This window comes from Callospermophilus lateralis, chromosome 7 (assembly GCF_048772815.1).
Source record: "Callospermophilus lateralis isolate mCalLat2 chromosome 7, mCalLat2.hap1, whole genome shotgun sequence".
Classification (NCBI taxonomy): domain Eukaryota; kingdom Metazoa; phylum Chordata; class Mammalia; order Rodentia; family Sciuridae; genus Callospermophilus; species Callospermophilus lateralis.
The window spans coordinates 129976197-129997898 of NC_135311.1; the positions used below are offsets into that span (position 1 = coordinate 129976197).

The window sequence follows — 21702 nt, forward strand, 5'->3', positions numbered from 1 at the left end:
CGTTGGCTTTCCGTGACTATAACAAACACCCAAGGTGATCATTTCATAAAGACAAAAGGTTTATTTTGGATGCTTCAGTACATGACTGGTTTGTCCCCTGACTTTGGGCCTATGGAAAAGCAGCACATCATGGCAGGAGGGGGTGCCAGGAGCAAAAGCCTCATGACAGGAAAGCAAAAGAGAGAAAGAGACTGGGGTCCCACAGTGCCCTACAAAGTCATGCCGCCCCTGACCCAAAGGTCTCCCCCCTTAAAGGTTTCACCCTCCCTCAGCAGTGCCACAGGCTGGGGACCAAGCCTTTTAGACATGGGCTTTTGGGGACAGTCGAGGTACAAATGGTAGCAGATGGAAGAGAGGCACAATTTTAAAGTATCTGCTTTCTCCCAAGTAGACTGTCCAGGTCCTTCTAAAAGGGACAGAGGGCCCTGTGCCTGCGAAGAGCTGCAGCAATGACAAAAGCGAACACATCTGTGCAAATCAGGCTGTGGGTGACAAGCAGAGCCGCTGGAACAGGCCAGGACCTCAGGCTGGGGCAGCGTCCGGAGGTGGAGCTTTAAAGAGGGCCATGAGTGGGAAAGCCAGGGACAGGGTGCTCTGAACCCCCGGGTGGACAGGGCGCAGGAGGGCTCCTGCCTGGCGAGAGAAGCCCTCATCCCCTCATGGTGCTTGAGTGGACTTTGGAAAAGCGGTCCCCCCTGGCCCCTGTATGACGGGACCCCGTTTGGCAGGTGTCCTTAGGTCAGCAAAGACATCTTTAGGAAGTTTTCTGGGTGGCTGTCCCCTTAAGCAGCTGTGGGAACCAGGCCCTCCTGGACAGGGGGTGTTCTTCGGCCTTCATTGGATCTTCTGCAGGTCGTCGGGCCCAAAGGAAGCGGGCAGCAGCTCCTGGACGGACTTGACCACATACGTGCCGTCCGGCTTGGTCATGTACACGGCCCAGTCGGTGCCAAACTGGAAAAGAGACAAGGCCAGGCTGAGGAAGGCAGGTGCTGAGGGCTTAGGAGGGACCTGGGTTTCCGTCTGGCTCTCACTCACTGCCCCACATTCCTCTGGGTGCCTTAGTTTCCCCATCTGTAAAATGGTAATGGCAGAAATTGTGCTTGACACATAGAGCTTAAGCGGCCCAATGGCCTGGGGCACATTGTTGGTGGGCAATATGTCCTTGGAGGGCTCACCCAGGGCTTTGTAAAAATGACTCTAACCGCCAGAGGCCGACTTCCTTCTGCTATGATGAATGACAGCTAAGGCCTGCTTCCCTCACTCTTTGTCCTTTCCCCGTCGGGACAGGTCACATGCCTGCTTCATGATGCCCTCGGCAGTGCACTTGCCTTAGTATCTACTCCTGGAGGTAGGTGCTGTTAGGCCCATTTTATAGATGAGGAAACCGAGGCTTACAGGGAACAGTGAGCTGATTCCCCCTCTTTCTTGTGCACTGTGAGGAACAACATTTGCTTGCGGTACAACCTCAGGCAAAGGATAAGTCTTTAGGGCTCAGCGTCTTGATCCATGAGACAGTTTTAGAGATGGGAGAATGTGGTAGGCAGGTCGGTAGGTGGGAGTTAAGTTGTTGGTGGTGTCATGGAGATGGTGTGCATCAGCAGATCCAGGCTCTCCCTGGCCAGGTGTGGTGAGATTTAGAGACAATTCCGGGAAAGACACATAGTATGTGCTCAGTTAAACGCATCCCTTCTGCTAGGTCACGCTGGCTGCCAGCGACCGCTCATCGCAGCCTCCACTTCTGTCTGAACCACCAAGTATTCACCAGACACCATCAATCTTCTGGATTTTTCAAAATTAATGTTTTAAGGGAGAAAAATTTTCTGCCTGGCGGGCTTTGCCTTGAGAACATGGACAAAAGCTGAATGCAGGCGGACCTGGGTGCCCTGGTCCCCAGCCCCAGGCCTCTCCTCTCCCTCCTTCCTGTGGCATTCCCTGCCTCCGGGGCCAGCAGTGAGTCTGGAGAAGACAGTCCACTGGGGTCCAGTGGAGGCTTTGGGAGCCGGAGACTGGCGTCCCATGGTGGCTTCCCTATGTGACCTTAGACACTGCCACTGAGCTGGGCAGTATGTCTGTCCCTCTAGAGTGAGACAAAGGCCAGAGAGTGACCTCAGTGCCTCCAGGGCAGCATTTTTCATCTGGATTTGGGGAATGCATTGTGCAAACTCTGCCGGGCTCAGTCCTGGAGGAGAGGAGGCTGGAGACTGTGCAGCCTCCAGACGCCCTGAAGCCCGAGGCACAGAGGCCACAGACACGGTCCCCCGCCCCAACACCTCCGGAAGAGGAGCCCCCGGGGAACAAGCAGCGTCCCCAGGACAGAGTCCCTGCTCAGTCCTTTGTGGTTCTGCCCAGCGTCCAGAGCAGCAAGACAGAGAGCGGGAACTCGAGGCCCTGGGGACCGCGAGGCCCTGGGGACCGCCAGAGCTGGCCACCGACAAGGGCCACCGGCTCATCATGGGTGGACGCTCGGCTTCTCTGACCCTTTTCCAAGGGCTTCTCTGGAAATGGGCTGATGGCATCCGCTTCTGTCCTGGGCTCCGGTGAGGGCCAAACAAGCTGCAGTGTTCAGAGCGGTTGATGACATTGCGCCAGAGCTCCAGGGCCGAGTGTGGGGCTCTGAGCTGGTGGCTTTCACCTTTTGGGATGCCAAGGGACACATTCTCTTTGAGAATCCACAAGGCTCACTGCCACTCCCCAGTGTTCATATAAACCTCAAAAACTCCCACCTGGCCCAGATGAAGAGCCCGCGGCCTAAGCCACCCCTGTGGTTTTAGACTTGGCGGAATCACTGCCTTCCGAGGTGGCTTTTGTAACACACACATCACAACCCAGATGCTCCTTTTTTGCGAACGTCCCTTCATTCTCTTCTTTTTTCGGCGTTTAAAAAAAATGTGGCAACGTGGACATAACATAAAATCTGGCTTTCGAACCGTTGTTAAGTGTACAATTCAGTTCCTGCTGTTTCTGGAATAAAATTGCCCTCCGTCTGGTGCGACCCGGCCCCATCTGGCCCCTGCCCAGGCCTCTGACCCCGCATCCCATCGTCCCCTCACTCCTGCGCCCAGGTCCTGTGCTTCTTGCTGTGTATCAAACTCACCAAGGGGTGACCTTGTTGGTCTCTGGAAAACTCCCTGAACCTTCCCCTCATTTCTCGTGATTTGGATTTCTGCTCAAATGCCTTCCGCTACAGAGGCCCTCCTGGCCATCTGGAGCAGGGTGGACACCCCCTCAGTCCAAGGCCAGTAGGTATCACGTGGCCTCTGTGTAACTGCTCGGCTCTGCTCTCCAAGGGACGGTGGCCCAAGATGATACACCAATGATGGGCGCAGAGGGTTCCAATAAAACTTTATTGATAAAGACCAGAGGAGGCCAGCTGTGGTCCACGGGCTGGTGTCTGCAGCCCCTGCTCTGGAGAGTCCCCGCTGTCACTTGACTCCGTTTCCCGCAGTTACCCACCTGGCCCTCTCCCTCTCAGAACCTTTCTTACTTGCCTCCTTGTTTACTGTCCACCTGGGCCCCGGGCCGTGAGCTCTCAGGAGGCAGGGCCTGACTTGCCTTGTCCCCAGCACTGGCTCAGGGCCTGGCACCCATGACACCCACTCAGGAAGTATCCGCGGGAAGAAGGGGCCACTGCAGTGTCTCCTGCGGGTTGGGGAAGCCCTGGGAGTCGGCCAACCGCACGGGCCACTTGGCGGGGCTCTTGCGGCCTGGAGGCCAGGGCCAGGGCCTTCTGCTGGGGACTGGCCGGAAGGGGGCTCTTACCTCTCTCATGACCTGCCGGCAGGCCCCGCATGGCGAGATGAAATCATCTTGCAGGTTACTGGGGAAATAGAGATTGGAAGGCAAATTAGTGTGTCCCGCGGCATAGGACAATGGCTAAGATTGAGGCGCTGAGTTCCTGGCCCATTCCAGGTAGGCCGGACCCCTGGGCAGCTCCTGATTCAGACATGTGATGTCCCAGAGGCTGGGGAGGCGACTTGGTGGCCTCCCACACTTCCAAGGGGCAAGGCCAGCGGCAGGAATGCGGTCGTCTTCGGAGCATTCAGTAAGTGTTTAGTGCACACAAAGTGCAGCCCACCCTCTGGGGTTCCAGGGGTTGAGGAGAATTTGACTCTGGCCTTCATGAGATGGCTCAGCCCAGCAGGTGACAGAAAGCTGGATATTACTTTAAACAACATGTAGTTAGGACACAGAGTAAGAGGGAGACAAGCCCTGCCACCAGAGTGAAAGTGGATATTTCACCGAGGAGGCAGCATTTGACCCTGTCCTTGGGGGAACAGTAGAGGTCATACATCGCCATTTAGTGAGCAACTACTACCCCAGGCATTTGACATACATCATTTCATTTAATTTTCAGAGTAACCTGTGCGTCAGAATGGTCAATTTACAGGTGGGGAAACCGGGTCATTGAGATGAAGTAACAGAGATGCTGTTCTGAAGCTGGGTTTTTTCTTTGTTGTGCAAAGGAAATAAAGAATATATGCAAAGGCCCTGATGCACGAAGAACAAGCTGCATGAGACTCAAAGAGTAAAATAGGCTCGAATCTAAGAAAGCCTGGAGAGAAGGGGCTTAGAGCCAGGGGCTGCCTGTGAGAATTCAAGCACCTACAGCCAGCCCTCCAGTTCTGAGCAGGACAAAGGTCACCTAAAGGTTTCACTGGGAAACTCGACTCCTGCTGGAGTGCCAGACGTTAAGCCAGCAGCATCATCAGCTCGCCCGCTGCACCCCTGGCTTTAAGATACACCTGCAAGAACAAGAGACTTCAACTTCTTAGGTTTTCAGCTTCTCCTTTTGCAACCTATGCGCGAACCTGGAGCCATTTTAACCCATCCTCATTTCTTGGTCTATAAAACATGGGGAATGAAGTCCTCTGCCTCGTGTAGGACCGTGAGAAAACAATGAGGTGTGGCGAGGTGTGTATGTGAGGCTCCTAAACTTTAGTTTGTGCCCACGTTGTCATCACCTGTGCTAGTTCCTTGCATCTATCGTCACTGTCGCGGGCTCAGTACCTTATCACATTTCATGTGTGCCATGTATTATTTTATGACTCCTCTTATTCTGTGTTAACAATATTTGTTTAACATGTGCCAAGAACGTGCAGAGCGTCCTGCAAAGCACCCTGTATGTACTGCCTCGTTTCAGACCAACATTTAGTGAGCACCTGCTATGTGCCAGGCACTGTCATTGGTGCTGGGACAAAGCAGTGATTGAGACAGACTCACTGTGCTCAGGAATTTACAGTCTAGGCAGGAGAGGCAGACCACCCACCCGCCGACCAGGTACCAAGGGAGGTGGGATGGGTGCTATGAACAGAATAAAGGGGCTTAGGGGACAGAGGGTGCTACTTTATTTAATCTTCCCGATAAAGACCTGCTCCATGGAAAGGTGGGGTCCTCTCTGAGCATTGTTCCAGAAGTCCATGGAAACATGAAAATGCGCAGAGCTGGCCCAGGAGGCCCCTGAGCCAAATTGACCCTAGTAATGATCAGGAGACAGCTGTTGCTCCATGGGCCTCTCCCATAAGCCTTTAAGGCTGGACTGGGTTATATCTTGCTTTGTTCCACCCACAGAAACCAAGAACCTGCTCTGAGCCGGGCAGTCAAGGAAAAGGATCAACAAAAACAATAGGAAAGCCCCACCCTTCATGGTTGTGGGGGGAGGGGGGAATGAATCTGAATGTAAATGAGGTACAAAGGCAAACAGTGGGCAGGGCCCTGGGAGAGGAACCCCAGGTGAAATTCAGCCTCCCTCTCATGACCTGTAAGACCTTATATGATCTGGCCCCTGCTGAGCTTGCCACTTCCTGTCTTGTGGCATGCTCTGTCAACTACCCAATGAACAGTTCCTTGAACTTGGTGACCTGTTAGGGCATTCAAGGGGGGCAATCATGTATTCTATGGGAAAGTTAGATTGGCCAGTTCAACTATTGAAAGTCACAAGAAGGTGTGACCGCAGCATAGTTCTAAGAATAACAATGGCCCTTGCTTACACTGTGCCTCTGGTCCGGGCACTGTGCCAAGGGTCTAGAGCATTTATTCCCCAACACCCCTGCAGGGGTGAGGGCTGAGCAGGTACCTTATCAACCTACATGTTAGAGATCATGACAGCTGAGGCCCCTACCCACGGCCACAGAGCTGGGACTGGAACCCAGAATCTGTTCACTCTACCTTTGGGGACCTTGCAGCCTGCTGAAGTAATAATGACGACTTCAAAACCGGAGTTTAAGATCGGGACGTATTCTGCTCCAGACAGAAACCATCTCAGGAGACGCGGGGCAGCCTGTGGATGGATGTGACTCTCCCCATTTCATGGATCAGGTCAGCTCAGAGACCATGGCGCCATGCCCGGGGTCCGTGGGGGGGGGCAGGAGGCCTCGCTGACCCTGGAGCCCGAGGGTTACCCTTGGCTCCACATCCCTGCCCAGAGTCCCCGGAGGGGGGCTCCATCTGGACACTTCCTCCTGCCTCCCTCTTCCCCCTGGTCCCTCCCCTCCCCTTCCTGCCTTGAGTTCTTGTGGTTTGTGCGACCTTGGTCACAGCTGAAGTCACGCTGGTCAGATCAGACAGCCTGGAAACCCATTGACCGTGGTGACTGCAGCTGGGACTCGGGCCAAGCTCATTCCTCTGCAAGCAAAGCCCACCCGGGCCCTGTGGGGGGACCCGTGAGCCTCTCCTGGGTGCGGTGCCTGTCCTTAGAGATCTCAGAGGGGCTCCGTCTGTTCAGCCTTGTCCAGTGCTCGAGAGAGAACTGGCGTTTCCCATCCATCCCCTAAATCGGTGCTCTCAATTGATCCAACAATGACCACATTCCTGGCTTGGGGACACAGGCACAGGGAGAATCACCAGAGTAGGACAGTTGGGCGCTGGAGAAACGCAGGTTATGTGTAAATAAGGACATTTGCTAATCGTTGCTAGCAATACCCAATCATGTTTAAAAGCAGATTATGACCAAGAGAAAAAGGCTTTTATCTGGAAAGTTCTAACGGCAAGGCTTCTGCCCCGTTATCTTTTTGTTGACTTTAGTTTCTCTTTCTCCAGCATATCATTATTTTTATGAATCAGCTTTGAAAGTTATTCCTTTGAGTTATTTCTCAAAGAAATCAGCTTTGAGTTATTTCTCTCTCTCTCTCTCTCTCTCTCTCTCTCTCTCCATTAAGTGCAACTCACATTCTGATATTTGCTCATCTGCACAAAATGTTCCCGGCACAGCCTCATTTATTCTCCCGAAGCTGAAGGAAAGTCGGGACAGGGCTCCGTCGTGGGGGAGGCTCTGGGGAGCAGGGTCCTTCTCCCTCAGGGTACCCGAGGCCAGCCACCCAGAGACCATCTCCTGTAATATGCACAAGTGGACCAAAAGCAGCTCACCCCGGATCATTCAATCAATGTCAAATGAGTAAAGAGGTCATTCAGAGGGAGCCCTGCGGCCACCGCATTTGGGTCCAGAGCCAGCAAAAACTCGGCGTGCCTGCCTTGAGGGTAGGTCCCCAGAACAAGGACATTTGTGTCTGGGGCACAGAGAGAGCTGGGCTGGAGCCGGGTTTGTCGGAACCACGCTCCGTCCCCCGGCCACCACCTCAGCAGCTGGTCTCCCCGACCTGCTTCTGGCGCCCGGAGATGGGCGTGGGCTTAGGGCCGGGTTAGCAGCCGCTGACCTCCTGGAACAGCCTGGCGCAGTGGGATGGCCCTGGAGTGGCACTCTGGGATTTGGGTTTTGTCCAGCTCTGCCACTAACTCCCAGGAAAGTAGCTTCACTTCTCTGGGCCTCAGGTTTGGTTTTTCCCCTAAGCCCGGGTCCCTCCAGGTTTGGTCTCTGGGCTGCCTTTCTGCTGTGCCCTGTGCCGTTGGAAGGGAACCTGCCCTGGCGTTAGGGTGGCTCTCGGGGCTCACAGGGGCAGAGTCCACTTCTTATTTATCTCCTCACCCTCAGACTCAGCAGGTCCTGAACCCGTGCCTGGCACCGAGGTGCCCAGGAGTCCAATGTGGGGCCTTGGCTGAAGGGCTGAAGGGGGCCACTGTCTCTTGCCTCCCCCACTCACCTGGAGATAACAATGGCCTTGAATTCCTTGTGTCCCTCGGAGATGGCCTTTTGGATGGCAGTCCGCTCAGCACAGTTGCCCAGTGGGTAGACGGCATTTTCCACGTTGCACCCTGAGGAGAGAAGAGAGCCTGGTGATCTGTCCAGCAGAGCCACTTCCTGCTGCAGGTGTGCCACGAGGCTGGCCCATTCCAGGATGAGGAGGGACCGGCCACTCCAACACAGCGGGAGAAGGAAAGGGCAATTTGACCTGGAGCCCTGGGGGACCCTGAGCCCATGGTGCAGTGGCCCTTCCCAAGACCACTCGCTGCCTGCATGTCCCCAGTGCCTCCCTCCTGGCGCAGCGGGGGACAGGACAGGCTGAGCAGCCTCAGCACCCTGCAGAGGTCAAGGTCAGGAGGTGCTGAGGCTAAGGAAGGTGAGCAGAGGGCTGGGAGTGTGGCTCCGTGTGGCTCTCGCCTAGCATGTGTGAGGCCATGGGTTTAATTCCCTGTGCCAAGAAAAAAAAAATAAGTAAATAATAAATAAAAGTCGACAGAGCCCCAGGCCTGGATCTAAGAGTAGGAAACCCTGAGGTGTGACACCTGCAGTGGTTGAATGTTTGTGTCCCCCATATTCATATATTGAGTCCTAATCCCAAAGTGATGTTCTTAAAAGGTGGGACCTTTGCAGAGGTGACCAGGTCACAAGGACCTAATGAAGGGGACTGATCTCCATGGATTAAATAAGTGCCTTAAAAGGAGGCCCCGGAGAGCTGCCCCGTGCCTTCTGCCACGTGAGGACACAGCGAGAAGGCACCGTCTGTGAGAAAGGGGCCCTCCCCAGACACTGCCGCCAGGGCCTCATCCTGGACTCCCCAACCTCCAGAATCGCGAGCCTCACAGTTCTGCTGTGTATAAATAAACCATGGAGCCTGTGGTGTCATAGAGGTTCTGATTGGAAGCTCAGGGCTGGACAACGTGTCCATTGCTGGTCACCTGCTGCCCGAGTTCAACCAGGCTTCTATGTGAGGCCTGTTGCAAAACCACCATCAAATCAAAGAAATCGACTAACAGAAAACCCCCAAGCTTCGCAGCAGGTGCCCAGGAGGGCACAAGGTGGCGGGCAACCCTGGGGCCTCCCGTGGGAGGTGAGTTGTGAAGGTGGCCCAACACCCTCAGAGAGAGAGTCCTTCCCAGTGCCCCTCTCAGGGGTCCTCCTGGGGATAATGAGCCAGGGATGCTCCCAGGAGACAACGTTGGCAGTGCCAGGTCGGCTGACTGGGAAATGCCCATTTTCAGGGGGTTGAGACCATGAAGAAGTGGCCCCCGGAGCCAGGCTGTCTCCCGACGTTTGGGACGTGGTGTACGCTCCTCATCACTCTTTGTAGCTTGCTTTCTTCCTGAGGCAGAGACATTAATTACTCCCCAGTATCCATTTCCTATTCTTCCTCTAAGTGATCGAAGAGACCCCCATTCCCATATCACTGACTCCCTTGTAGCATAGTGTGGCCATGTGATGACTGAATTTTGGCCAATAGGATGTGGCCCAAAGTGACAATGGGAAACTTGTGGGTTATATTTCTTTAATGAGATTCCTTACCTCTATTTCCTTTCTTTTCCTTTTCCATAAGCTGGAAGGTGGGAGTGGATGGAGTGGGACAGCTTTGACCATGAGGTGTATGTCATAGGAATGGAGAAGCAACACGAGAGAAGGGACTTGGGACCTTGGTCAATTCACAGAGCAGAGCTGCCTATTTGCTCTACCAACGACCTACTCTGAATTGTTATGTCAGAAAAAAACAGAATTCTATCATATTTGAGTCACTGTATTTTGAGACCTTTTTGTTATAGCAGCATAGCCTACACTCAATGATACAACTTTAACAAAAACATCTTAAGCTGGGCTTGGTGGCACACACTGATAAGTCCAGTGACTTGGGAGGCTGAGGCAGGAGCATCACAAGTTTGAGAACAACCCTCAGCAACTTAATGAGGCCCGAGGGACTTAGCAAGACGCTGTCTCAAAATAAAAAATAAAAAGGGCTCGGGATGTGGCTCAGTGTTTAAGTGCCCCTGGGTTCAATCTCTGGTACAAAAAAAAAAAAAAAAAATTAAACTACATGGCATTGGTTTGATGGTTGGTGATATCAATGAGAGAGACAGACAGATACGGCAAGATGGCAGGCTGATGGCCCTTGTTAAGTCTGTGGCCGACTGCCATAACCTGAAGGGCAGACTATATCACCTACCATTAATATTCCTCTACCTGGCAATGAGAAGGAGCCCCGTGGCCAGGATCTAATTAGGAGTGTCCTTTGTTACCTTCCCACTCAGACTATTGTTCAGGGGCCTCAACAGCCAGCCCTGACATGCGGCAGCAGGAGGCCAGTCTTGGAAACAGAGTTGGCAGGGTCGATAACCATGTCTAGAAGGGCCTTTGGGTGTGGTGCTCCTGCATGGGAGGGCTGGAAGCAAAGAGAGCAGGAGGCGTCTGAGTTTTTGATAGAATTGAAAAGCCACAGAAGGCTACGCTGCTGTAACAAAAGAGGTCTCAAAATGCAGTGACTCAAATGTCATAGAATTCTGTTTTTTTCTGACATAACCATTCAGTGTAGGTAGTTGGTAGAGCAAATAGGCAAGTCAGGTCCACAAGAGCCTATGATTGTTCAACCCCTAAAGAAACTCCTGAACCCCCCAAACACCACACGTGTGCGTACGGACCTGGGGGCCCCCAAAGGGGGCCGGCCATTCTCTCTAACACACATATTAGATGAATGGCCAAGGATGTTAATGACCAAGGAAGAAGCTCCCAGAGGGCTGAGCCAGGGGTCCCAGAAGACAGTGAACAAGGGTCACCCCCAGGGCAGAAAGGGAAGGGGAGCGGGATCCAGGGCAGGAGGGCTCCACACAGTGGTTTTCACTAATGTCCTGACAGGGACCCCCGGGGGTTTCCTGTTCTTCCCTTTGCTAATGTGAGATCTTACGGCTGCCGCCTGTCCTGCTCCACAAGGTATATTGAGGGAATGGGGACTAGTGACAGGCAGAGCCAGGCCGGGCTGGAGGAAGAGGGCTGTGGAGAGATCCGGCTCTGAGCTGGGTGCGGAGGTGGTCAGTGAGCCCTGCTCCCTCTGTGTTTGGCACCTTACCTCACTCCCAGCAGATAATTCACATGGAAGCTGACATCTTTTCTCACTTGGCCTAAGGCTGAGCCCTGACCCAAACTGGCCAATCAGAGTTCTCTGGGTGGGACTTTGGTTCCTCTCTGACACCCAGCGTGGGCCGCCACGTCTCCATCCATCATGGGCGAGATCAATACCAGACATGAAACGCACGGAGGACTGAGGGGGAAGAGATGAGGCCAGGTAGGGAGAGGAGAGTCTGGCCCGAGGCAGTTGCCTGCGAGGCCCAGCTATGTTCCAGCTCCTGCCACCGTTCAGTTAGGTGCACCCAGGGACTGGGAGAGGCCGCCTCTGCTAAGGGCAGAGACTCTCCATTTAGGCCTGCCCGGCATCTCTGCCTTCCTTTTGTATCTGTCTCCTATTACCTTATTCTTTGGTCTGCACATAGGCATGTTAAATCGTTTAAGGAGTGTTTATCTAAAAAACAGTAACATGAGGGTCACTTGCCCTCAATTCATCTAGCCCATCTCGTCCTCCTGGAAGACTGAGGCGAGATTCGCAGCATCCTGTTTCAGGCCCCTGAAATGGGGCCTGGGAGTCCCCATTCATGGCCCTCTTCTAGGATCTCAGGCGTGGTAGACAAATGATCTGGGGGCAAGTGGAAATGAGACCCTGGAGTGATAAGGACTGCTCCAGAGCCCCTTCACAGAACCAGGACTGAGAGAATGATCAACCAGAGCGCAGTTTGACCAAGATGGCTTAATTGTGCAGCCCACCCTACCCCTACCCCCACCTCCAATTCCTCCTCCATTTAACTTGAGGTCCTGTCGGCACCGGGGCTCAGGGGCCGGGTTTCACTTTGTTTTCCCAATATGGCCACATCAGTTAAAGTTTCCTTTTCTGCTTGTTTTTTTTTTTGGGGGGGGGCGGGGGGGCATGTGGTCATTCCTGGTTAGCTGGGGCTTCAGAAGTCAGGCCTTGGGCCTAGGTTGCTGGTCACACATAGATTCTCTTTCTGTCTACAGTAATTCATGACCATTTCTATCCTTTGCATCTACAGATAAATCAATCCGTAGTGTAGGCCTACTCTGTGGATCCTGAAAGCAGTGGTTAACAGGTATCATGGCCCATGCTGGCTAAGCACTCAGTCATTCATATTAAAATGTGAGTTATGAGCCGGGTGCTGGCACACAGCTGTAATCCAACTCCGGAGGCTGGGGAAGGAGGATCTCAAGTTTGAGGGCAGCCTCAGCAGTTTAGTGAGATCCTGTCTCAAAAAAAAAAAAAAAAAAAAAGGGTGGGGTTTGGCTCAGTATTAAAGTGTCCTGGGGTTCAATCCCTAAAGTGAGTTATATGGCTGAGATAACTGACCCCTTATCACTCAACCTCTGCTGAGCTGACGGAAGTTGAGTGAAGAAATGAACCAGTCCCTCTTGCTCCCCAGCGTGGTCCCGATCCCCACCACTCCTGCCTGCCCATACCTGACCACGGCTCCCACCTCTGCTGACCCTGCTGTATGAGTTAGGAGACGGGGCTTGGCGACAGGATGGGAAAGGCACCCTCCTCACACTCTGTCTGAAGCGCCTCCTGGGAGGGAGTCCTGGGTCATCTTGTGGTTAAAGGGAGGACTAGATGACCACAGGGGGAATTCAAGCCCCTTTAGAGAAAGTCCCCAATCTGGGGCCAGGGTAACAGCCCCAGGGACTGACCTAAAGTTCACCTGTTGCTAGCTAATGTACCATTGGCATTGCGGTTTGCTCCCCCTCTGTGCATTTTCCGAAATGGAAAATGAAACTTACCCATGCAGAGTAGAAAGGAAATTATGTTTGGTTCAGCTGTCAATCAAGGTGTCAATCAACTCCAAATGCCCTCCTTAAAGGAACTAGCACAATGCAATAAAAGCAAGCTCCGTGGTGTAGACAGGGCCTTGAGCTATTTCCTAGCTTGTTTCACTTCTGTTTTCCCAAAATGATCTTCTGGTTTCCCAGAATCAACTTCTGTTTTCAATAAACCTCTTCTCTGCCTGCCAATGTTGGGCTCAATTCTTTTCTTGGGACACTATGAACCCTGGGACCCCTGATATCAACACCTGCTCTTGGCTTCTGCCTCTCCCAGGTTCGTCCCTGCTGGCCTTCCTCTCAGGTCAGCAACCCTGGCCAGCCCTGACCTGTCCCTGACTTAGGCCTGACCCTTTTCCCAATAGACATGATTCACATAGATCTGGGGATTCCCTGATGAGTTGTGAAAGCAAATTGCCACATTTGGAGAAGACCCAGTCTCTTAGGACAAGGGCATGTGTCTGGTGGAAGTTCAAAAAGGTGACATTTAGAGCAATCTTCCTTATCATGCGCAAAACATCGCCACAGTTAAGAGGAGAGCAGTCGTCCTGCTGGGAGCACCCTCCTGCCCACCCCCACCCTGCTCCCGTGACTCGGGTGCTTTGCAGGAACAACCCTGAGGTTCTATTTGGTCCTGGGACCTGGCTCTGAGAATTTGGGACAGGGGCTGAAATTCCTTAAGGATCAATTGTCCTCCTTTGCAAAATGACATTGGCATATCCGTGCTGAAGTTCCATGTCACCAAATTGAAATTAACTTGTTATCAGACCTTTCCAGATGTCAGGAGAAACAATAGATTTCCCTAACGGGTCAGTTTCAACAGACACGATAATGAAGTTCTTGCTCCTTGCACATGCACAAACGGTAACCTGGGGTTAACCTGGCGTCTCCCTGTCCCTGCCTGCTGTACACCAGATGTTGAGCATCCCCCAGGGCCCATGTGTTGAAGGCTTGGTCCCCAGGGTGGCCTACTGGGAAGTGCTGTGGACCTCCAGCAGGAAGTCTCATGGGAGGTCCTGAGGTCATTGGCATGTACTCTAAGGGGACTGTGGAAACCTGGTCTCTTTCTGTTTCTTGCTGCTTCCCAGCTCCTGAGGGGGCTGGTTTATATGGCTACATGCTCCTGCCACGGTGGGTCGCCCTTGCCGGAGGCCCAAAGCATGGGACCATTTGATCTTGGAGCAGAATCTTCAGAACTGTGAGTCAGAACAAACCTTTTCTCTTTGTAAGTTATTTTCCTCCCGTGACACAAAGCCGACCAACAAACCATTTTAGAAGAAAAGTAACTTTGAAGTGATCGATCCAATTTTTGTCTTTTGTTTTGTCTTCATCCTTTCTCTGCCTATAAATCAAACCACCTCTGCTTTGTATGTCAGAATACTTATTCTATTTTATGAAATGAAGTGCTGCCTAGTTCTGGGATTGGAAGTAAAATCCATCAAGATCTTTAAACTAAATTGTTGTGATTTTGTCTTTTGATACCCTACATGCACCTAGCCCACCCTAGTCAAGTCTGCTCTGATATCACCTCCACAGAGACGCCTCCTCTGGTCTCGCTGTCTGAAGCTGCATCTCTCACCTCCTCCAATCCTCTGTATTCATTTATCCCAATTTAATTTTCTCCTCAGCACTTAATACTTTCTAGAAGTAAATGTCCCCATTATCTGATTCCCCTATTAAAATGTGAACTTCCTGAGGGCAGAGACACATGGGGCTCTTGGTCACCATCACAGGCTGAATGTTTGTGTCCCCCTCAAATTCTCTGCCAAAGCCTTGGCCTTCAGTGTGATGGTATGAGGAAGTGAGGCCTTGCTCGGGAGGTTCTTAGGTTTCCATGAGGCCACGAGGATGGAGCCCCCACAGGATTATAAGAGGAGAATCCCATTTTATAATAAGGTGTCCTGATAAGAAGAGACATTGGAGCTTTCTCCTTCTGTCCTGTGAGGACAGTAAGAAGGTGGCAAAGATTGGAAGGAGACCTTACGTAGGAGGGTTTCTATTGGCATCTTGATCTCCAGAACCACTGGAAATCCATATCTGTTGTCTAAGCCACCCAGTCTATGGTGTTTTGTTACAGCAGCCTGAGTTGACTAAGACGGCTGCCTATCATTGAAGGGGTGCAATTTCCTGTCAGTGCTCCATCTCTGCCATGCAAAGTAAGAACTGTACTTAGGGCCTCTAGCAAGTTCAAGTGTAACTTGCCAGTCTTGTTCAGGACAAAAGAAAAGAAAAAAAAAAAAAAAAAAGCTGGGGGTGTGGCGGAAGGCCACACACTATAATCCTGAGTTCATAAAGCAAGCTATTGGGAAGTGCTGGGGAGGGATATTGGCCGGATGACATTGTTATAACAATGGTGTGCGTGGATGAATATGTAGCCGTAAATCACATCACTATGTACAGCTCTAATGCACCAACAAAAAAAGTAGAAAGGAAACAAAAAAGAAAGCAGGCCACTGTCTCCAGGCGAGCCAGCTCTTTCCTGGCAGTCTAGCTCACTCTACAGCGCACAGGAGAGCAGCCAGGACAATGCGATGATTATGGGACTGGACCAAATTACCCCTCGGGGTGAAACTGCTGTTATTCCTCATTGCCACCGCTTCCTGCCTGCCACACACCGTGAGGGACCTGACCCTGCGCTGGCAGTTAACCCTTTCAGCAGTTGGGTAAGGCAGATGCTATTACAGATGCTATTACAGAGGCTAAAAGCTGAGGCTGGTGGCCAGAGGCCAAGGACAGCTCTCTCTCCCTGGCATTTCAGCCCAGCTGTGTTTCCCACTGCTCTGGTGACCCAGTGGGGCCTGGGGTGGGATGATGTCACAGCATCAACAAGGGAAGAGATTCTAATGGTGAGATTTGAATCCAGCCCCCCAGAGAAGAGAGCAGAGCCGGAGGGCTGGTACCCACTCTTCTCTAAGAGATATTACCACCGCTGGAGAAGCAATCCTCACACCCAGCAAGTGGGCATCCGAATCTTCTGGAGGGCTTCTTAAAACAGATTTTGAAGTCCCCCCTTCCCCTGGAGTCTCTGACTCGACAGATCTGGACTGGAGTCTAGAATTCACATTTCTAATGAAGAGGGGCCAAGCTGAGGGTCTGCGGACACATTTGAGAATCCCTGGACTAGAGGAATGTCATGCCAGTGAGCTTGAAGAAATCCTAGCTGTCTCCATCTTAACCTCTGCCCAATGCAAATGACCACTTCACATAGGAACTGCATTCTAACTAAACTACTGAGTCAAGGGACCTTAGCAATGCTCATCTCCGTGACGAGCCACTTTTGAGTGTCAGTGGAGAGAACTAAGTGATGCCTGGGGGGACAGAGGGCAACAGGGGTGTGGGGGCTACTGAGAGGAGTGATACTCAGCTGAGATCTGAGAAGCAGGTTCTCTAACACCTGACCCAAACCCAGAAGAGCGGAAGGCTAGGGTGCAGGGAGTGGAGCCAGTCAACCCTGTGCAGGCACCGAGACAGAAAAAGGGGAGCACTGGGAAGGAAGCGGAGAGGGGGGCTGGTTTGTGGGAAGAAGGACTGAAGACAGATGGAAGGGTTGACCCAGGCCCGCTGAATTTCACAATGAAGCAGGACATCCTTAAGTGTCTTAAAGAGGTCTGCTCCTCATCACAGCTGGTCCAGTAAAGTGGTTTTCCCCCTAAATGGCAGATGGATAGGAAAGCGGGAGAGAGACCACTATCCCGGCTCAGTAAAGAGTTGAAGGAGTGAAATCCCCATCCCTTGGCGGTAGTAAGCACAACCAAGAGATCCTGTGTTGGGACACTGGCCTGAGACCCTTTCTGGTGTGTGATAGGTCATTGCCAGGTGTGTATGGAGGGGAGGGACACATGTGCACCACCCTAGGGTCAGCTGTGATGCTCTAGGACCATCATCTCCACCCACAAACACAGGCTCCAACCCAGACTCCATTCCCCTCTGTTTCCCAATCCTCCTCTGTCCCGACCCTCCTCCTTTCCTAACTGCCCTTTCCTTCAGCAGCTCCTTCTTCACCAGCGAGTTCCTCCTCCTTTCCTCCCTGCAAACAACTGCGGAATGTCCCCAGCCATGGAGTGTCCCATCCCCAGCCGGCAGTGCATGATGAAGAGGCAGTTATTGGAGGTATCATTACCATCCTGGGTGGCCCATCTGTGAGAGGCACAAGGCCTTGGCCAGGGCGACAGTGACAGACGGGAAAAGATGATCATTACAAGGTCGTGACAGTGAGGCTGCCTCTGCAGCCAGACTTGCTTTGGAACAGGATGGGACCCCAGCTGCCACCGCTGAGGAACTCCAGGGCAGCTGGGCTTTTTCTTCTTGAGCAAAGTCTCAGAACTGGGCAGTGACTGCGGTAAGCTGTGAACTCACAGTGTCCAAAGTCGGCTGTGCCTTTTCTACCCTCCAATCCCTCTAACCCTCCTCAGGAGACCAGGTCGGGTCTCCCAGGGTTACTCAAGAGCCCTCTTCTCCAAGCCCCGCCTGCTGCTAGTGTCCACAGGAATTCTGTGAACTGCCCTCTCCTTCCAGCACATTCTCTCTGCCCCTTCTGCATATCTACCAAGTCCCAAACGACTACCAAAAGTGCATGGCATTTGGAATCAGATCAAACTGAATCTCAGTTTGTCCCATTTATAGAACTGGTCATCTTTTGGTTTTGCTTGGCACAGTCCCCACCCCTGCCCCATTCTGTGGTATCAGACGCTTCCTCTTCCCGAGGAGGAGGGATATGTGCATCAGCTGGCCCAATCACACTACCCCATCAGGACAATTGGCCCAGGGATGTGCCCATAATTTGAAATGGACCAATCAGAGTCCTTCTCTGGAATTTTTCCATCAGGAGTTGGTAGGAAGGAGTTCTTTCTCCTCTGGGTTTGAGGCTGTAAGAACGAGAACCAGCTTCAGCCTGCTGTCGTGTTCCCTGCTACCTGGGGATGCCCGCCCTTGGGATAAAAGGAAGAAACTAGTGTCCACAGGATCAGGAAGGGCGCGGTGACCTGAGTTCTCGGGTCAGCCTGCCCGGGGAGCAGCGCCACCTGGCTCGTTGTGCTTGCGATGCTCCGTGATCTCTAGGGTTGAGCACCTTGACGGATGCGGTGGCCCTTACTCGCCCCCAACGTGGTGGCTGTGAGGTTCCAGGAGATCTTCTCCACCAAGCGCTTGGTGAGTGCTCCGGGATCCTAGGCACTAATATCCCTGTTGGTCCCTGCCACCTTGTCCCCAGCACAGCCCAGCTCTGCCTTCAGCATCCCGCGGTGAGTGATGCCCCATCCGTCCCTGCCCCACCCCCCTGCAGATCCAGTACCACATTCCTGCCCTTCATTTCTAACACAGCCCGTCCCAGCCCCGTCCATCTGTCCCACGCAGAGTCTCTCAGATCGTCCCTTCCTCTTCACCCGGCCTGCCACCGTCCCTGTAGGAGCCATTCCTTCATGTGTTCCACAAGCCTTAACTGGGAACCAGTTATGAGCCAGGTCACACACACACACACTCACTGGACAGGTCAGTGACCAAAACAGACACCAGCCCCTGACTCTGCTTGCTCTGCTCCAGCCCTCCTCCAGAACCCAGCAGCCAAATTGTCCTCAACACCACTCTGATGTCACTCCCCTCCTTAGTGACAATCATCGGCTCCCTATTTCCTTCCTCATCACATGGGGCATGCCAGCTGGGCGCAGCGCTGTGCTTGTTCAGCAATCCTGAAGGTGGACGATAAGACAACTGCTCTGTCACTGTGCCAACTGAGACTCAGAGGGTGAAGTCTATACCCCAGGGTCACACAACAGCACCAGGATTCACACTCTGACCCCAGAACCTTGACCCTACACTCCTGAGCCTCTCCTGTGCTTTACTAGGGCCGGCGCCAGCCCAGATCCATCCTATACTCCCCACGACCTTGACGGAAGCGCCTGCCTGTGTGAGGCAAGGGGACCTCCGCCAGGGCAGGGCTATGTCATTTCTGCTCGCTGAGGTCTACCCAGCACTGGCACGTGACCTGGCATGGAGTTGGCTCAGCAAGTACCTGTTGATGCTCAGTGTGGGAATGACCAAGGCCCAGGCTTCACTCTGCCGACTTCCCAGGGGCCACTTGAGAGTGACCTTCCTTTTTTGTAGGTGGAAAGAAGGAGAAAAAAGTGAAGTAAGGGGTGCGGGGAGAAAGAAAGAAAGACAGAGCAGTACCAGAGTATTCCGACACAGAATCTGGCTTTGGAGGGCTGGCTCCATTGCCTGTCTGGTCACCTGTTTGTCCAAGCAGGACACCAGTCCCAATGCTGGAAAACAAGTATGGAAGACAGCCAGAGTGGTCCCCAGCCTAGGAAATGCTGTGGCCTGACGTGATGGGCCCCAGCCCCCACCACTGGCCCCTGGACGCCTCTGCCTCCTCAATCTAACTCAGCCTCAAGGCCAACACCTCCGTTCATCCAGCCAGTCAGTCAACAATAAGGGCCAGCCCTGGACCAGGCCGGTGCTGTGTCGCTGTAGGAGACCAATGGCACAAGGATCCAAGTCACAGCTCCTGTCTTGTGGCAGCACAAAGTTGGGGACAGGGTGACCATGTAAATGGACAGTGACAATGCCACATAGGAAGTGCCCTGCAAGGGGTTACTGTAGGTGCTGGGGTGCATAGAGGCTTTCTGTACCATCTGGAGGGATGTGGAGGCTTTTTTTTTTTTGGTTCCAGGGATTGAATTCAGGGGCACTTGACCACTGAGCCCCATCCCCAGCCTTTTTTTGTATTTTATTTAGAGACAGGGTCTCACTGAATTGTTTAGCACTTTGCTTTTTGCTGAGGCTGACTTTGAACTCATGATCCTCCTGCCTCAGCCTCCCGAGCTGCTGGGATTACAGGTGAGCACCAAGACTGTGCGGATTCCTTGTTCACGATGCTGTAGAGCAGCACTCCACAGAGTTGTTCCTGGTGCTGGTTAATGTTCAACACTCACAGAAATATCAGGCCATGCCTGAGCTCAATGTGACAGAGATTTTTTTGTCCCTTACAGACTTTGGGGTCAGGGAAATCTGGGTTCCCATCTCAGCTCTGTGATATTGGGTATGTGCCCGCTCTGAGCCTCCGTTTCCTTCTCTGCCTTGTGGGGTTGTAAGGACTAAATGAATAGTGCTCCTTGCCTTCCTGTCACAAGCCAACAGTCAGTGGAGGGTTCTGCTCAAAGACCTGAGACCCTGATGTCTCATGAGACCTAACAGAACCTCAACATTCAAGAGACTCAAAGGGGCACCATGGCTTCCTATCACCTTCATACCATGTCCCCTGCTGTCCCTAAGCTTAGTGAAAACGAGTTTGAATTTGAGTACAGATGAGATTTGTTTATTTTAAATTATTTAGTTACTTGGTGTTGGAACTTACCAGGCAAGTGCTCTCCCACTGAGCTGCACCCCAGCCCCAGGTGAGTTTTTCCACAGCACCAGCAAGCTACAGGAAGGAGGCTAGGAGGCACTGTGCAGACCCTGGCGGCTTCCTGTCATTGCAGGACTCCCTCATCTCACCTGGCTTCTCTCCTCCAAAACCCTCTGCCAGGCCTGCCCCACCACTGATGATGCCACCTCCTCCCCAGCCATCCTCCCCGCCAGGAGTTCAGGGAAGAGAGCAGGACTTTGGGGACCCCAACCCTGGGTTCCACCACCAGTGCCCCTTATGACCTTAGGAAAGTCCTGCCGCCTCTCTGGGCCTCAGGTAAAAATGGGCATAACCCCTAGATGAGTGGGTGGGAGCTGAGGACCTGCTCCTAGAGCCCCAGGAGGCCTCAACAGGTGCCAGGCGCACGGAGCCTCCTAAGGCATTGGCCCTTCCTTCCCAGCGCCCTGGACGGCAGATGGTCTTGATTTAGGGGCCTCCCTTCCTGCGACCCTCCTGCCCCACCCGAGTCCCCCAAGAGTTGACAGCCGCGGGATCAGTTCTCCAATCAGGTTTACACGTCCTACTACAGTCGCGGGCAGGAGGCAGGGAGGGACTGGGAGGCCCAGGGAGGGACTGGGAGGCCCAGCGCCGTCTCCCTCCACCTTCCTGGGCGCCCACCCTGCGTGTCCTCCCTGGCCCCCGCCCAGGCTGCCGAGGAGGGGCCCCGGCGGCTGCCCTTACCCGAGAAGATCCTCCCGTCCCGGGTGAGCAGGGCGGCCCCCACCGGGAAGCGGCTGTAGGGACAGTAGGCGGACTTCTTGGCTTCTTGGGAGGACAGCAGCAGCCGCTGCAGGTGCTCGGGCTCCAGGGTGCAGGAAGGGCGCTCTTGGGCCATGTCGTCCGCCGTGGGCGCTGGCTGGGGCAGCGGAACCCAGAACTGCTCTCCAGTCTGTGCCGGGACAGCCGCAGGGTGGCTCCTCCCCCGGGGTGTGTCCCTGCGCGCAGACCCGGCGGCTCCGGGCCTGGCGGACGTGGGTTGTGGGGAGGACCCGGCTGGGGAGAGGAGCCTCCCCCTTGTTTAGCTGAGAGGGTGTGGCGCGTGTCCCGGGGCGGACGGGTGTGCTGTGCCCCTGGGTGTCTCGCTCTCGCTCATAGGGACGCCTCTGCTCACACACTGATGGATGAGGGGCGAGGGCTTGGGACAGTAAGAGTGGGTCAGAGGGTGGGTGTCATTCTGTAGGAGGTGACTATGGACACACTTTCCAGGTAGACGGTTGGTGGGTTGGTGTGAGATGTTAGATGTCCAAGCTCCTCTGCTGAGTGACTTTTTCCTCTCTTTCACTGAGGGAAAGGATGAGACTGAAAGGGCAGGGTTGGGGCAACCACTGGG

The 21702-nt window shown here is 53.5% G+C and overlaps 1 protein-coding gene across 1 annotated transcript; it reads right to left on the reverse strand.

The window, feature by feature from the left end:
* Positions 1–38: 38 nt before the first annotated feature.
* Cda (cytidine deaminase) lies at positions 39–21287 on the reverse strand. The gene is made up of 4 exons (XM_076863274.2): positions 21054–21287; positions 8034–8145; positions 3760–3817; positions 39–951 (listed from the first exon to the last, which is right to left on the reverse strand). Exons 1-4 carry the CDS (start codon positions 21205–21207, stop codon positions 835–837), a joined length of 441 nt encoding a protein of 146 aa, XP_076719389.2. The 5' UTR covers positions 21208–21287; the 3' UTR covers positions 39–834.
* Positions 21288–21702: the final 415 nt, after the last annotated feature.

Coding starts and splice junctions, on each gene's coding strand:
- Cda (XM_076863274.2), bottom strand. CDS start 21,207: ATGGCCCAAGAGCGCCCTTCCTGCACCCTGGAGCCCGAGCACCTGCAG. Junction 8,146..21,053: donor GGACGGGAGGATCTTCTCGG/GTAAGGGCAGCC, acceptor TTCTCTCCTCAG/GGTGCAACGTGGAAAATGCC. Junction 3,818..8,033: donor AAGGCCATTGTTATCTCCAG/GTGAGTGGGGGA, acceptor CTATTTCCCCAG/TAACCTGCAAGATGATTTCA.